This window comes from Nestor notabilis, unplaced genomic scaffold (genome assembly GCF_000696875.1).
Source record: "Nestor notabilis isolate BGI_N333 unplaced genomic scaffold, ASM69687v1 scaffold21591, whole genome shotgun sequence".
In the NCBI taxonomy this organism is placed as follows: Eukaryota; Metazoa; Chordata; class Aves; order Psittaciformes; family Psittacidae; genus Nestor; species Nestor notabilis.
In genome coordinates this window covers 7,944-23,718 of record NW_009916347.1, presented here as the reverse complement: position 1 = coordinate 23,718, position 15,775 = coordinate 7,944, and the positions used below count along the sequence as shown (strand labels likewise).

The 15,775-nt window shown below is 52.6% G+C and overlaps 1 protein-coding gene across 1 annotated transcript in view; it reads right to left on the bottom strand.

The window, feature by feature from the left end:
• Positions 1-1,944: 1,944 nt before the first annotated feature.
• EFTUD2 (elongation factor Tu GTP binding domain containing 2) overlaps positions 1,945-15,775 on the bottom strand; it is a gene marked incomplete at its 5' end in the record, with an annotated part of 21,766 nt that continues 7,935 nt past the window's right edge. Inside the window, 18 exons of the mRNA XM_010024539.1 lie at positions 1,945-2,040; positions 3,141-3,248; positions 4,134-4,287; positions 5,126-5,220; positions 5,687-5,805; positions 6,322-6,409; positions 6,877-7,003; positions 7,291-7,377; positions 8,469-8,551; positions 9,107-9,208; positions 9,595-9,735; positions 9,947-10,058; positions 10,594-10,787; positions 11,771-11,898; positions 12,192-12,327; positions 12,697-12,787; positions 13,168-13,231; positions 14,862-14,986. Coding sequence (XP_010022841.1) covers positions 1,945-2,040; positions 3,141-3,248; positions 4,134-4,287; positions 5,126-5,220; positions 5,687-5,805; positions 6,322-6,409; positions 6,877-7,003; positions 7,291-7,377; positions 8,469-8,551; positions 9,107-9,208; positions 9,595-9,735; positions 9,947-10,058; positions 10,594-10,787; positions 11,771-11,898; positions 12,192-12,327; positions 12,697-12,787; positions 13,168-13,231; positions 14,862-14,986 — 2,050 coding nt within the window. The remainder of the gene's footprint in view (positions 2,041-3,140; positions 3,249-4,133; positions 4,288-5,125; positions 5,221-5,686; positions 5,806-6,321; positions 6,410-6,876; positions 7,004-7,290; positions 7,378-8,468; positions 8,552-9,106; positions 9,209-9,594; positions 9,736-9,946; positions 10,059-10,593; positions 10,788-11,770; positions 11,899-12,191; positions 12,328-12,696; positions 12,788-13,167; positions 13,232-14,861; positions 14,987-15,775) is intronic.

The window sequence follows — 15,775 nt, the reverse complement described above, 5'->3', positions numbered from 1 at the left end:
CCTGGGGTGGTGCTCAGATCCACAGGGACCCACTGGACATCGCAGCCCCATGGTTCTGCTCACCGGAGGGCAGGGATGACCAGCACCGATGCCCATCAGTGTATGGGTGCCTCTACGGGAACTTCCAGCCCTATTATCCAGCTCTGGAGAGCCCCGAGTTGGGATCAGAGCCATCCTGGGACAAAACCCCTCACTGCAATGGGACGGAGCAGCCGAGCACTTGGCTCTGGAGCCAGGGTCACATCCCTGGAGCCCTGGGACGTGCTGTGCAGCACTGAGCACACTGCTGGCCCCACAGGCACCCATCCTGCTGCAGCCCCGGGGCTGGTGAAGCACCAGGGGCCCAGTTTGGTGCTGGGCTGTACTGGGAGGTGAAAAGCATCCCCAATGAGGCCTGGGGGGGGATGGCAGGGGTGTACAGCTGCACAAAACAGGGCTTGAACCCTGTTTTCCCCCATGACAGAGGGGAACGTGCCACCAGCAAGGCCACGGTGCCGGTGTGGATGCAGGATGTGATGGGGATACTCCTGGCAGGAAAGGCTGAGCCCAGAGATAGGGCTGGAGCTCCTGGGCCATCACTCGCCCTCCCGCCGGGCGGATGGGATGGGGCAGCTCACACGGGTGATGCTGTTGTCTGGCAGCAGCAGCAGCAGGAAGTCCTTCCCCATCCTGGTTTCCAGGCTCTGCTGGAAACACCTACCTCCCCCCAGCATCCCGTTGTGCAGAGACCCGGCCCACCGCGGGACACACGGTCCTGGGGCTGCTTCCTTCCCCTGCGCCTACGTCAGCCCAGCAACCGGGAGAAGGTTTGGGGTGGCAGGGGGGTTCTTGGCTTTATCTTCTGCTCCCAGGGTGCTGTGTACCCCCATGAGCCCCTCCGAGCAGAGGGATGCTCTGGGGCAGGCTGCCACGGGCAAATCCAGCACAAATCCCAGGCAAGGCTCAATGTGGGGCAGAGCAGCGGCTCCAGCAGAGCCAGGCCAGGGCACAGAGAGCCCATAAATCCCCCCAGGAGATGGAAACCAGCCCTGGTTTCACAGCACATGCTCTGGAGCAGACCCAGGGCAGAGGCTGGAGGCAGAGCCAGGAGCTGGGGCAGGGCAGAGGGAGCACTAAAACCCTTTTGGAGCACAAGCAGCTGCTGAGATCCCCTGAAAGCACAGCAGGAGCAATCAGACTTATTGAGAAAGGAAGAAAATCTTAGTGTGGGACAGGAATACCTAGGGCTGGTCACAGCTACAGGCAGGAATGGAGTGGCTGAGGGACAGGGGACCCCAAGGACAGGAGGACATCACCTGCTCTAAGCACCAGTGAAGGCAGAGCTTCTCCCAGTGCTCTCGGCGCAATCAGACTAAGCCCCACCTGGAAATTTGTATTAAACGTTTACAAGGGTTCAAAAAAGGTACAAAAAGGTAAAAGCCAAAGTTGCTGCTTCTCCTGGGCGGGCTGGTAGAAGCCCTCCCACCACCAGCATCCCCTACCTCCCTCAGCTGCCCAAAGACATGCTTTACCCAAGGCAGAACTTCCCCCTTGGCAGCCAGGAGAGGGTTAAGAGAAAGCTCAATTGCTTGACTCATGTTTACACTCCTCAGGAATCTTGACATTATATTCTCACTGCTTTGCTGCAGGCAGGGATAACCCTTGTGCCTGGAGAGAGCCCATCCAAAGGGAAAATCTCACTGGAAGCCACAATGGCTGAAGACTAATGACACTAAAAGCATCAGTGCTCTGGGCTGCTCCCTGTATGGAGCAGGCCCCAACTGCACAGTCCATGAATGCCCAGGCAGACTTCTACAGCTATGAAAGCGTGACCTGAGGAGAGGTTCTCTGTGTGCCCAGAGCACCCAGGAGCCAGGGCTGGGCAAGGAGGGATGGGGAAGGACAGACAGACACCTGTGAGGACTCAGGTCAGCCCTCACGCCGCAGAGGTGTGAAGTAGAACGTTCACATGGGGTAGTTGAGAACAACGTCTTGCTTGGCCAGCTCCAGCAACATGGGGTCGTCGAAGAACTTGCTGATGCTCACGTCCTCACTCAAGCCCTGCAGGGTAACCACAAAGCCAGAGGTGAGACCCCCCCCCGGAAGGCTTGATCCAGCTCTAGAGCAACAGCACAAGAGGGACGTGGAGCTGCTGGAGCGAGGCCAGAGGAGGCCACGGAGCTGCTGCGAGGGCTGGAGCAGCTCTGCTCTGGAGCCAGGCTGAGAGAGCTGGGCTGGGGCAGCTGGAGAAGAGAAGGCTCCTGAAGGGGACACCTTAGAGCAGCTCCAGTGCCTAAAGGGGCTCCAGAAAACCTGGAGAGGGGCTTGGGACAAGGGATGGAGGGACAGGACAAGGGGAATGGCTTGAACCTGCCAGAGGGGAGATTGAGATGAGCTCTGAGGCAGAAGCTCTTCCCTGGGAGGGTGCTGAGGCGCTGGCACAGGGTGCCCAGAGGAGCTGTGGCTGCCCCATCCCTGGCAGTGTTCAAGGCCAGGTTGGACACAGGGGCTTGGAGCAACCTGCTCTAGTGGAAGGTGTCCCTGCCCGTGGCAGGGGTTGGAACTGGATGAGCTTTAAGCTCCCTTCCAACACAAACCACTCTGTGATTCCTCTGGCAGCCAGCACTTGTACAGCCATCGTGGCAGATTCCACCAATAGCCCTGTTGTCCCACAGGAAGATAAATTTTCAGGCTGCAGAGAAGGCAGGAGAATGTGCAAGGCACGAGGCACTTCTCAGCACCTTGAGACATCCAACAGCCTTTCAGGAAGCTGCAAATGTGTGGTTGCTGCTGAGTGTATCCACCAGCTCACTGCTCTCCCAAAGGGCAGTTGATTCCCTCCCACTCTGCAGTCCCAGGAGCTCCTCCAGCCCCTCACTCCAGTTCACTAAACCAGAACAGAAACTGGTTGCTGCTTTTTCTGCAGGACAAATGGGTCAGTGATGCTGCAGGACCCCACTTCACCTGGAGCTGCTCATGGGACCACCACAGGCACCAACAGGCAGCACTGGGGATCAAGAGGGAAGGAAGAGACAGAAATGACATCGGTCCCCTCCAGGAACACGGAGGAGGTGTGGCATGCCCAAGGGACAACACTGCAACAGATGAGCTGCTGGCATGGATGGGCAGAGGGACACCACAGGGATTACTCCCAGACGTACCTTCCTACGCCTGGTCTTGATCATGAACTCCCTGGCCAGATGTGGGGCTGGCTGGGGCTCCAGGGGGCGGATGACGATGCTCTTGTCCAAGGGGTCACCAGGCACAATCTGTAACATAGGGCCAGGACATAAGAGTGATGCCAGGGACCTCCTGGAGAACCTGAACTGCAACAGGCAACACCCAAGGGCTCTGGGGACACCCCCAGCCTTGTCACAACAGCCCAAACACCCCATCTGTTCTCCTGGCACAAAGAGCTGTCACATCACTACTGGTGAGCAGTCCCTAAACAGTGTTGAAAGACCTCTGAAATCCTGCTAACCAGACCCGCCTGGGTCCCAGCCAGCACATCCCTCTCTACAAAGCAGGCACGTTTATTGTCCTCAGAGCTAAGCCTCGGGCTTCTACATCTTGACCTTTAAGCCAGCTCTTGGGGCTCAGATGGCTGCTGCTGCTCTCACCTGGCTGTACCACAAGTAGCTGTGCACCTCACAGTGGCAGCTCCCACAAGGCCTCATTTGCCCCAGACACAGAGTGGCCAGAGGACAGTATTTCATCCCAAACCCCATTTTGCACAGGTTTAAAAAGCCTTCTCTGAGAGGCAGTGAAGTGTGGCAGCCCATGGCTTGCAGCACACCAATGAGCCCAAGCCCTGCTCCAAGATTTCTGCTCCCCAAGCTGCAGAGCACTCAGTGCAGGCAAACAGCTTCCCTTCTCCCAGCTGAAGATGTCCTCTCTCCAGGCCCAGCAAGCAGCAGCATTCAGCAGTTCCTTGCTAGGGCAAAGGGTGATGTGACATGGAACAGAGCCATTGGCTTCTGGTAGACACTTAACAGCTGGTGTACAAAGCCTCCCCAACTTGAGACCATTTGAGGTTGTTTTCCAGAGTTCTCCTGCCCTGAATGAGCTGTGGCACTGAGCTCCACTGAGAGCACTTACCTGGCTCCTGGTCCTACCATGTCCCACTTCCCTGTCTCACCAGGGTATGGACTCACCTGCCAGTGGTGGAAGACAGAGAGTGAGAAGGCTTGTCCCTGCGTGTGGGTCCTCAAGTCTGTCTCAAACCCAAATGAATCAATGGCTGGGATGAAGGCTTTGATGGTGTACAGAGGAGAGCCCGGGATGGGAGCATCTTGTGTCACGTGGCCTCTGCCAACACATCAGAAAATTAGTCTTTGTGCATGTCACAGAATCCCAGCCTGGTTTGAGTTGAAGGGACCTTAAAGCTCCTCCACTTCCAACCCTCTGCCACAGACAGGGACACCTTCCACTAGGGCAGGTTGCTCCAAGCTCCTGTGTCCAACCTGGCCTTGAACACTGCCAGGGATGGGGCAGCCACAGCTTTTCTGGGCAACCTGTGCCAGGGCCTCAGCACCCTCACAGGGAAGAACTTGTTCCTAAGAGCTCATCTCAGTCTCCCCTCTGTCAGGTTAAAGCCATTCCCCCTTGTCCTGTCCCTACATGTCCTTGTCCAAAGCCCCTCTCCAGGTTTCTTGTAGCCCCTTTAGGCACTGCAGCTGCTCTAAGGTCTCCCCTTAAGGAGCCTTTTCTTCTCCAGCTGACCCAGCCCAGCTCTCTCAGCCTGGCTCCAGAGCAGAACTGCTCCAGCCCTCGCAGCAGCTCCGGGGCCTCCTCTGGACCTGCTCAAGCAGCTCCACATTCTTCTTATGCTGTTGCCCCAGAGCTGAACATAGTACTCCAGGTAGGGTCTCACATCCCTTTGTACATTCTCTTCGCTGACACTCAGGAAGAATCAGGCACAAACTAAAGGCTGGATGTGATCCTGGACATCCCCCTCCAGGCACAGCACAACACAGGGGCTGGGACCAGTCAAGGAAGCTTTCAGCTGTCACTTTGTACAGATTTCACCCTCTCCCCTTGCTTCACAAGCAGTGCTAGGACTGTGATCATTTCTAGCAACTCAAATCCCAAGCGAGCAGTTGCTGTGTGCAATACAAGGTGATGGCAGGTGGTCAGAGCAGCTCACCTCCGCCGGGCCAGGACCGTGTACACTGCAGACACACAGTCAGCAGGAGCCTGCACCTCCACGAAGTAGTAGGGCTCCATCAAACGAGGGGTAGCCTGTGAGGAGAAAGGGCCACAAGCCACTGAGTCTCCAGCAGCATCAACACCCTGGTTCAAGAGCAGGGACTGGCATGCTTTGGTGAAATGCAGCGCCTGGCTGGGGATGGAAGGGCTCCTGCTGCCCCGTGACTACCCAAGCCAACATCACACCAAGACTGAAAGGAGCCTTCCTCCTGGCCGTGAGTCATATGCTTCCCTCTCCCTCACGCCCACCCTTCCCAGCAAGCCAAACTGTAGCAAAAAGGGGAGACAGAGCAGATGCACACAAGTTTCCAGCCAAAGTGGAACGTGACTGCTTGTAAAACCTGTCTCGCAGCCCACAGGGGAGCTGGAAACGTTACTGGATGAATGAGTCAGTCTAAACTGACATCCTCGGGGCAGACTGCAGCACACATGCAGCCCGCTCTCCTTGGAGCTGGCACAGAGCAAGGGCCAGTCCTTGTCCTCCCAGATGAGTGCTCACCATCAGGAAAGCAGAATACACCACTCTGCGGGCAGTGGGGATGATCTGGCCTCCCCCCCGGTGCAGTGGCTCCTGAGCAATCACCGCGTCCAGGATCTTGAACTTCACATTGCGGATCACTGAGGAAGGGCAGGAAAGACAACAAGTGACCCCAGGGGAATGTTCTCTGCACCAAGCAGGGAGAGCCTGAGCACCCAGCAAACACCCAAACGCCTGCGGCCACTGGAAACACTTCTCCCACGTTTAATTCCAGCTTCTCCCACATTTAATTCCAGCAGGGAACGCATGACCATGCCCTAACCCTGCACATGAAACACAGACAGTTCCGCAGCAGATCTGGCAGGGTGCTCAGTGGCCTGCAGCTCAACTACACGAGTAGAGCCAAGGTCTGGGGGAGCCAGCTTGCCAGCTGGTTGGAGGCAGGCAGCAAGATGCCTGGGTAGCATCTGCAGCCAGGAGAAAGGGTCAAGTCCTGTCATCTCCCTTCTCAATGACCCCCAGAGCTGTCTCCAGCTGTGGTGTGAGAAGGGAACTGGCCACTGAGGGACTGCACCCCCAAACTCACTCGAATGCTTAGATATGGAAGCATTTAATCTATCTTATTAGCTCCACTTCTCCACAGAAGTCCTACTTACATTCATCACAGAGAGGCCCTTCCCTCGTCCCCCACTGAAACCCCTGCACAATGCTGTCCTTCACAGAGCCCAGCAGCGACTTATCCACCTGCAGACAGACAGACAGACTGCTTCAGAGACCAAGCCTGCAGCACAAGACAGTAACATACACACTGCAGTGTTTAAAAGCCAGTTTCTAGAAGAGCAACCAGTTCCTAGGAAGAGCAGCAATGTCTCCATATACCCTCAATGTCTATCCCTCCCTCTCACAGCTCAGGAGCATCACCTTCAGAGTTTGGCATCTAGAGCTATAAATTAAGGATTCCTATTTTGGTAATGCTGAAACACAGGCCAATTAGTTGCCAAGTTTGAGGACATTGTCACAGGTATTGACACCAGAATAATAACTCCTAGCAGGGTAGGAGTATGGTGGAGGAAGTACAGCAGATCTGAGATCTGACAAAGCAATGAGCATTCCAACTGCATTAGGACCTTGTTCTGGAAGGAGCAGTCACCTCTTGGCACCAGAGAACAAGTGTCTCACTGAAACTTACCCCCCCTGCCTGCATTTCTCACCTCTGAGGGCAGCGTATCATCTACTAGGATGTTTGGGCCAGTTGCATCTGGCCCAAAGGCCCAGATGGAACGTGCAGCCAGCAGATCCCAGTCATATTTGGTCTGGAAAAATTCACCCAGTTTCTTTCTGATGGAAGAAGAAAGGAAGAAACTTTAGGAAGCAGGTATCTGACCTGCACTCACAACATTACCACCCTGCTCCCTTCAGGCCCTTCAGGCATAAAAGAGTCTCAGCTTTTCACCTTGAGCAACTCGTTCGCTGGGGCAGGGATACTCACCATTAGCTGGCAGCAGTATTGAGCACAGGACCTCTGCCTTTAGGCTGTGGACTGATACTGTGCACCTTGAAGATCCCAGCATTCCCTTCCCCCCCACCAATGATTGGAATTCCGGCTCTCCCTGGATCAGTGATACCTGTTCCATGTTATCTGGACCACTTCATTTTCAATGTCCTCTGCGAGTCCCTTCTCCAGAGGCTCAGCAATCATTGTGATCTTGTTCCTGAGGAGACACAGTTGCAGTTAGTCTGCAGGCTGATGGAAATGGGACTAACTGGCAGGACCTCAGGGACTGTGCACTGCCCTGAACAGAGCTAGGGAGATGAAGCCATCCATGTCCTTCTGCCTTGCTTGTAAAGACAGCCCATGTGTTTAAACAGCTCTTCCAAGTCTGTTCAACTCCAGAAGCAGACTGCTAAGGGACAGGGTGGCTCCATCCCTCCAGGCTGCAGAGGGAAGCCCATGGGCCAGGCAATAAGCCTCTAGGAAAGCCAGCATTCGTTGTGTTGGACACATGGGATGTTGCCTTGGAGAACCCACCAACATGAGGAACCTGTTCCCAGAGCAGGTCATTCCAGAGGCCCAACAATTCAAAGACTGATCAAAGGCTGGGACTTTTCCATTCCCAGAAATAAGGTTGCCAAGCATGGAGAGAGTGTATCAGAATGAAAGAGGGCAAGAAGAACCAGGAGCCACAGGGGAACACAGGAAAGCCACCCTCAGCACAGGATAGATCACAATTTCCCTGAGAATTCAGGTATTAAAATGGCCTGTGCTCCCACATCTCCAGCTGCTTACTCAGTCTGTATGTTCCCTCCCAAGGCCTCCCTCCTTCAAACATGTGAATCTCAGTGCATTGTTGCAGGAGGAAGATGAAACCAGGCTGTAAAGCTCCAGTGCATCACCAGAGAGAAACACATCCATTTCACGATTAAGCATGAGAGAAGACAAAGCTTTTGCCATGGAAGGTTTGGGGAGTTCCTGAAGGCAGCACTGGGCTCTTTAGCACCTGCTCTAGGATCCTCCTAGTCTTCAAAACACCACAAAACTACTGAGATGACGTGAAATGTAGCTAAAAGAAAGGAGGATGTGGATCTGTCTCTATTACCTCCATTCTGAGAGTTCCTAAAAGCACAGAAACATCCCTAGGACACAAGTTAGCAGAGCTGCTGCAACAGAATGCTGCCAACTCAGGCATGTGCCACTTGTCTGGACAACAGCCATCAAGAACAGAGCCCTTGGAGGGGATGAAGCCTGTCTCCAGTGAACCCCTCCTGCCTATCTCCCATGCCCAGCTCACCCACAGGCTCTTACTTCTTGTTGGGTGTCTCAGCAAAGCACTTGAGGGAGGATGTTTCCACCACTGTCTCACAGAATGTCACAACTGGATCAGCGACCTGGGACAAAAGCAAGAGGTTTGTAAGATGCTCAAGTACTTCTTTGTTTTTAAAGAGACTGTTTGAAACCTTTGAACACCTAAAGGAAAGGACTGGTTCCTCTGCCAAGTGTTTTACTCAGTGTTGTGTATGAACCACTGAGGCCTGCACAGGCAGCTTTACTAATTCCTTCATTCGAACAAGACAGGAACATTTAAGCCTAGTTCCAGGTATAAAATCATGGAATGGTTTGTGTTGGATGGAACCTTAAAGCTCCTCCAGCTCCAACCCCCTGCCATGGGCAGGGACACCTTCCACTAGAGCAGGTTGCTCCGAGCCCCTGTGTCCAACCTGGCCTTGAACACTGCCAGGGATGGGGCAGCCACAGCTTCTCTGGGCACCCTGTGCCAGCGCCTCAGCACCCTCACGGGGAACAGCTTCTGCCCAAGAGCTCATCTCAATCTCCCCTCTGGCAGGTTAAAGCCATTCCCCTTGTCCTGTCCCTCCAGGCCCTTGTCCAAAGCCCCTCTCCAGGTTTCCTGTAGGCCCCCTCAAGGTATTAAGGTATTTCCTCACCTTGATATCAATCTCTGAATACATCTTCCGTAGATCGTGCATCACACAATCCAGGTAGAGCTCTCCTGTCCCCAGGATCACGTGCTCCCCAGACTCTTCCACCTGCAAGATGAGAGAGGGGTTCAGTTGACAGCACAACTGCTCCCAGGCCCTTCCCTTCCTGGCTCCTACACAAGCCTGAGGAAGTATCAGCTTTAGATAAATTGGTTAGGATCAGAGCATGCCAAGAAAAGCTCCCCCAGCCTTTTCTAACTCCGAGTGCTGATGTGCTCTGCAGGAGGATGCTTCCTGGCACAGCAAGGTGTGTGTTTTCCTGCTGGATTTACAGTTTTCTGCTCTTTCCACATGATTTAGGAAATCAACTGCAACAGCATGAAAAAACCCACACAACAAACAAAACAACCAACAGTACAAAATGATTTAAGATCAGCCCAAGAGGTAGCCCACAGCATGAGCTGGAAACAGCCACACACACACACCAGAAATACCTTAGTAGTAAGCGAGGGGTAGCTCTTGTTGACTTTGCGGAGACCATCTAACATTTTGGGGAGCTCTGAGGGGTTGACTGGCTCTACAGCTATTTTGATAACAGATGTGGTGTTGAACTTCAAAGGGCGGAAGATCTGAGCCTGAAATCAGACAAGGACAAAGAGCTGAAGCTGCATCATTAGATGGTCACCGGTGCTAGAGACAGCCTCTGAAGCTGTTGCCTTTCCCTTGGTGGTTCTTGAGCCTTGGCACCTCTGTAGACGTTTCTCTAACCTCACCACTGGAGTTTTTGGGAAGCATTCCATCCCCTTGACTCCCTGTAAGGCTGAGTGATACCAGCTATGCAGTTACCTCCTCATTGCCCCGAGGCTCTGTGACAGTTGCAGTCTTCACTATGGGCTGATCCACTCCTTCTATCAGCACCCAGTTGCCAGCAGGAACCCGGTTTACCTCAATGTGATACCTAAAAGGCAGGAGAATGTAATAGAACAGTTTGTGTTGGAAAGGACCTTAAAGCTCCTCCATCTCCAACCCCTGCCACGGGCAGGGACACTTTCCACTAGAGCAGGTTGCTCCAAGCCCCTGTGTCCAAGCTGGCCTTGAACACTGCCAGGGATGGGGCAGCCACAGCTTCTCTGGGCACCCTGTGCCAGCGCCTCAGCACCCTCACAGGGAAGAGCTTCTGCCTCAGAGCTCATCTCAGTCTCCCTTCTGGCAGGTTCACGCCAATCCCCTTGTCCTGTCCCTCCATCCCTTGTCCAAAGCCCCTCTCCAGGTTTCCTGGAGCCCCTTTAGGCCCTGGAGCTGCTCTAAGGTGTCCCCTTCAGAAGCCTTCTCTTCTCCAGCTGCCCCAGCCCAGTTCTCTCAGCCTGGCTCCAGAGCAGAGCTGCTTCAGCATCACTCCAGCCTCAGGCCCCTCCCAGCAGTCCCCCCTCCCTGTCCCTGTCACTCCAGGTGACTTCTCTCCCAAACAAGCACACTGCCAGAGCTTTCCATACCTTGCCACTGAGATCCAGAGGCGTCCAACAGTGCAGATCTGGGAATCCTCCTCATCTTCCAGCGTATAGTTTTCCCCCAGGACTTTCACAGGCTGCCCTGCATGGATGGTGCCACTGAGCACTCTGCCAAAGGCATGGAACTGAACACCATCATCTGTGCTGTACATTTTCGTTGTGTGACACATCAGTGGACCCTTCCCACGAGAGAGAGAAAGACAGACAGAAATGAGGCTCTTTCAAAACACAGTCAAGAAGCAGACACAGACCTGGCAGGACTCACAGATACAAAGGGATTAATGGGCTGGAATTTAGAAACATTGCTTTTGACTTGCCAAGTCCTTCATCTCCTTCCACTGGAAGGCCTACATCTCCTTGCCCTGTATGGAGACCCCTAAAACGACTTCAGGGGCTTTTTCTGGAGCTCTCCCTCTTCTTGTGAAGCAGTAAATAGTGGTTAGGACAAGGCCATGAGAAGAAATGTCATCTCCTGGCCTGAAAACCAGCTCAGGGCAGAGCACCTGAGCCTCCAGAGATCACAGCTTTCAGTCCCATAAGGTCACTCCACCCCTGGTGATCTGGTGACAGTCACCATAGGATAATTTTATCACAACTCATTAAAATAAGAGATTTGTTTTCTCTGCAGACACCAGAGCAAAAGTCATGGGCAAGCTCCTCACTAAGCTGCTGCCTGGCGTTGGTGGCTCTAGACAACTCTGAATGACAGCTTGGTACAAGCTGTTTGAGGAGGAAGGTTTTTGCAAGGCTTTGATAGGAAAGGTGCTGACTAACTAATTCAGGGTTATTTTTATCAGTGTAATTCAGAACAGTCTTCTCAGAGTTTGGAGAGAGACTCAAACTTCAAGGAAAAGGGATAAAAAGGCAACAAAAGGACACAAAATCGCCCTGCAGCTCCCACGTGCTCCCATGTCCTGACCTAGCCCTGTTCTCCTCTGAACACTGCCAAGCAGTTCTCTGTCTCCAGGGCTGCCCTGGCAGGCAGCTGAAGTTTCTCACAGTGAAGAGATTTGCTTCAGTATCGGATGAGAGGTTTCAGAATGCTGCCAGTCAAATGTGTGCAGATGGCTGTCTAGGAGGCAGGGGCCCTGCTGAGGCAGGGGGAGCACACTTGCCACATTTGCTTTTGGACAGGCAGAGCAAAGCAGAAGAGTTCCCTTACGTCAGGGTCGCATTCACTCATGGCCTCCCCTAGGTCCGAGTCGACGCCGCCGGTGTAGGTGTGCTCAATTTTGGTCTTGGCTCCCACCTTTGGGGAGGGGATGTGCTGCACACACATGTCCACAAAGCCTGCAGAAATAAGACGTCATGAGAACAGGATTAAGCAGTGGAGAGGGAAGAAATGGACTCCAATCAACACAAGGCAAAGCCATTCTGACTGCAGCACACCCACAGCCATGGGGAAAGAGGTGAGCAGTGTCTCAAGCTGTCCTTTGGGCAGAGGGTTTGCTATTTTACACTGGGAGAGCCAAGAAGGGGTCTGTGCAAGTGAGCACTCCGTAGCTGTATGACAGCCCTTAACTCTGGTGGTGTGAGCCTGGAGTTTGGGCAAGACCATGGAGGGCAAAACAAACAGCATTTACCTGTGAATTCCCCAAAGAACTTCTTGCAGACGAGGCGCAGGAGGGGCCGGATGTTCAGTTTCAATTCCTCTTTGGTCAGGTGGATGCCAAGTTCATCCAGAGTCCTGGGCAGGGTCGTGTCCACGTCTCCCACCACCTGCAAGACAACAAGCACCACTCAGCTCTGCTGCAGGGGTCCAAGTCAATGGCTCTCAGGTGCAGCTTCACACACCTCAGGGCTCTTGACCTGCTCTGGTTTAGAGCTCACACAGAGCTGACTGGCTGATATTAGACCACACTGGAGAGAGCAAAGGCAGCTCGATTAACTGTACAAATACAGGGCTGTATTTGCAAGGAGCAACTGTGAAGGAGTTGCTCACCATTGCTCTGCACCCTCAAAACCAAATCTGTGGAGATTCCACTGCAGGCAAGTCCCACAGGCACCAGACCCACCACCACCCCCCAGCACGCAGCCCTCAGCTGCTCCTGTCTGGGGCTGTGGGAAGGAGAATGAGCCACCACATACCTGAGCCAAGATCTTGTAGAGGGGCTCCAGAATGAACTCCACAAAACTGCGCTGGGAACTGCTCGTTGGGGCCTTTTTAGTGAACTTGCGGCTGTTGGGAGACCAAAGGAGGGACCTGAGGAGAAGCACTGGGCAGCCTGCAAGCACCTCTACTGCAAGCACAGCCTCTGCTCTCCCCAGGTTATCTTCCCCCTCCCAATCCTCCTGGGAAGCTGTTTGGGACACAGGAGTCACACTTCCTCCAAATGAAGGCCAGAGAAGGCTCTCTCCTCCTGCTTATGGGATTCAGCCGGACAACATGGATCCACACTAAGGAGCCTGACTCAACCCTTCCCAGACACTTCTCTACCAGAGAACCATAGCACAGCTCGGGTTGGAAGGGACCTTGGGTGGTCACCTCGTCCACATTTGTCAGGGAAAGGAGAGAAAAACCCAGCCATAAACTATTAGATGTTTAAACAGGCTTCTTACGTCTTCGGGTTGAAGTAGATGTCACCCCAAAGCCGCTTTGCAAACTCCTGATAGTTGATATCTCCTAAAGAAAAAGACAAAAGTCTCTCAGATGTCACTGTATTTCTCTCACCTTGGAAATCTTTGTTTCTTTGCTTTCAAAACCACCCCGATTTGACTTAATGGACCAGTGCTGATGAGTGAACTCTTGGTCCCAGCTCTGAATATATGATTAAGCCCTGAGCTGGGGAGACCAGGCAGAGAGGTGATCAGGGAGCAGTGCCCCGAGGATGGCACCAGCAGCCCGGGTACACTGTGGCTTCACAAACTTGCCCCTCAGGAAGATTTCCACTCTCCCAGTCACACACAAGGTGTGTGTGCAGGAGCCCAGGCACATCTGCTTCACTTCCCAAACAGTAACACTGCACCCTGACGCTGGAGTGCCAAGGTGCTGGGGTGGCTTACAGCCCATCTGCCCCACGGGCTTATCACAACCACTTTCTGCCTTGCTGAGCATCTCCAGGTTCTTTTCTCTTGTTCAGCTGATGCACTAAGCACATAGGCAAGTGCTGAAGGACTGGTGCAGTGCTTGGCTGTCATGGTGAATTTACAAGTAATAAGACAGCGGTGACAATTTACAGCACTTTCCAAACAAGCTTTTGCTGTGGGCAGATGTGCAGCATAAGAAATTTCATGGTGGCTGCAGATTTGACAGTTAAACTACTCTAACTCATGTTAGTTGAAGTGTGGTGCCTGCACATAAAACCCCTGGTGGCCACAACTGAATACTACTGACTTCAAGTACCCATTCAGCTTGTGTCTGCCCCACATGGATGACATCTCCTAGTGACTGTGCCTGCACCCTGCTTCTTTATCATCCCTTAAAGAAGGGGTAGCATCCCAGCAGGCAGTGGGTTAATGCTGTGATGCCCAGGGAGCTCATTTATTTCTCCAAGCTCTTAAGGACATGTGATAATCCTGACACGTCAGTCCCTGACCCCTACAACTCCATCCTCCCTCAGGCTAACTTCTTTGCAAGAGCTGGGCCAGCTGCTTTACAACAGCCTTCTTCCCCTGCTCCTGGGGATCCTACAGATCACCCCAAACTCCCCAGTGTCAGACTTCAAAAACCTCAGCTGTACAGCTGGCTAATGCAAGCAAAAGGCCGGCTTTTACAAGTGGCAGATTGCCTTGAGCGGGCACCTGGGGAACAGCAAATTAAATCAAAGCCAGAAGAAGACAGCTTCTTAAAAAAGAAAGAGGCCAAGAGTGCAAAACCTTGTGGGCCAAGCCTGTGCCCAGCTGCAGCTGAGCCCCACACTCTAGAGACTGCTATGAAAAGATAGGCAGAACTTAACTGCTTCACTTCTGAGCTGTTGTGAGAAGGAGGCAAAGCACAACACATCTACTTGCCTCCAACTGCCATGGCAGGGCTTGTTTCTTCTGCTTAAGGTTATGTAAAAAATATTGGCTTCTGAGTCAAGAAACACTTCTCAGGAGAAACCACCCAGCTAAAAACAACTTGGAACTGTATTTTTGCTTATTACCACCCAGGGTTCAGATGTGCAGTAGTTCTCAACTCCTAGAAAGTTAAGAACACATACACTGGCCTTACACGTGCAGTGGACGTTGAAGCTGAATGGCCTTGAAAGCCTCAACAGAAAAGGTCAAGAAACGAGATGTTAAAGTGTGCAAGGTTTCTGGATAATCCTCACCATATGTGTCTGCATAAATCTTTGCAAAAGATCCCAGCGTGAAGCAGATGCTGTACTGTGAACTGGAGAAACACACGTTCCCCAGGAGGGGAGACAGAACGAGGTTCTCATCCGTGGAATACATGCTGAGAGGAGACAGTTTTTAGAGACAAGGGGGAAAAAAAAAAGGAAACAAATCAATGTTATGAACCAAAGAAGACACTTAAATCCACTTCCCACACCAAACAGAGTGTGACAGGCAAGGAACGGTTCTACATTGCCAAACAGCATCTTAAAAGAGGCTGCAGCATGCTTGCCATTGGAATATCAGGGTCAGGATCATTTTATGACTCTAAATTTCAAAAGATTCATGTGCAAAGAAACAGTTAAAGACCTAGAACTCCAAAGTTAGCAGCACAAGTGCTTTGTATTTTTTGTCAGACAAGAGCTTTTCTTCCCCTAAAAAAAGGCAGCAAAGTTGGTCAACCAAGCAAATAATGTAGGGACAGAATTGATTCAAAACAGTTTGAATGAACTCTCAGGAGTGCTAGACAGCATAAATCACCCTGCTCCAACCTGCCTGATGCCAGCAACTGACCAGAGAGACATGCAAGTGAGCCTGTGTGGAAATTCACACACTTGAAGGGGAGAATGCTGTTAAGGAAATCACCTGGATGCAGAAGTACCCACAGAAACGATGCACTGCTGCTGTGAGAGGTAGTGAAGATGTGCCTCCCTTCTCTGAGCTGGGCCTTGCAAGGTTTGACTACAGCAATATCATAGTCTCTGTTTAGGGGTTGGGACAGCAAGTTCCTACTAGTTTTGTAACAAATGTTTAGGAGTTTTGAGACATCTCAACCTACAGTTTGAGACATTTCAGTGTATCTGAGACATCTGGGAGCACAGAAGATCCCTGGTCTGGTCATATGTCTACT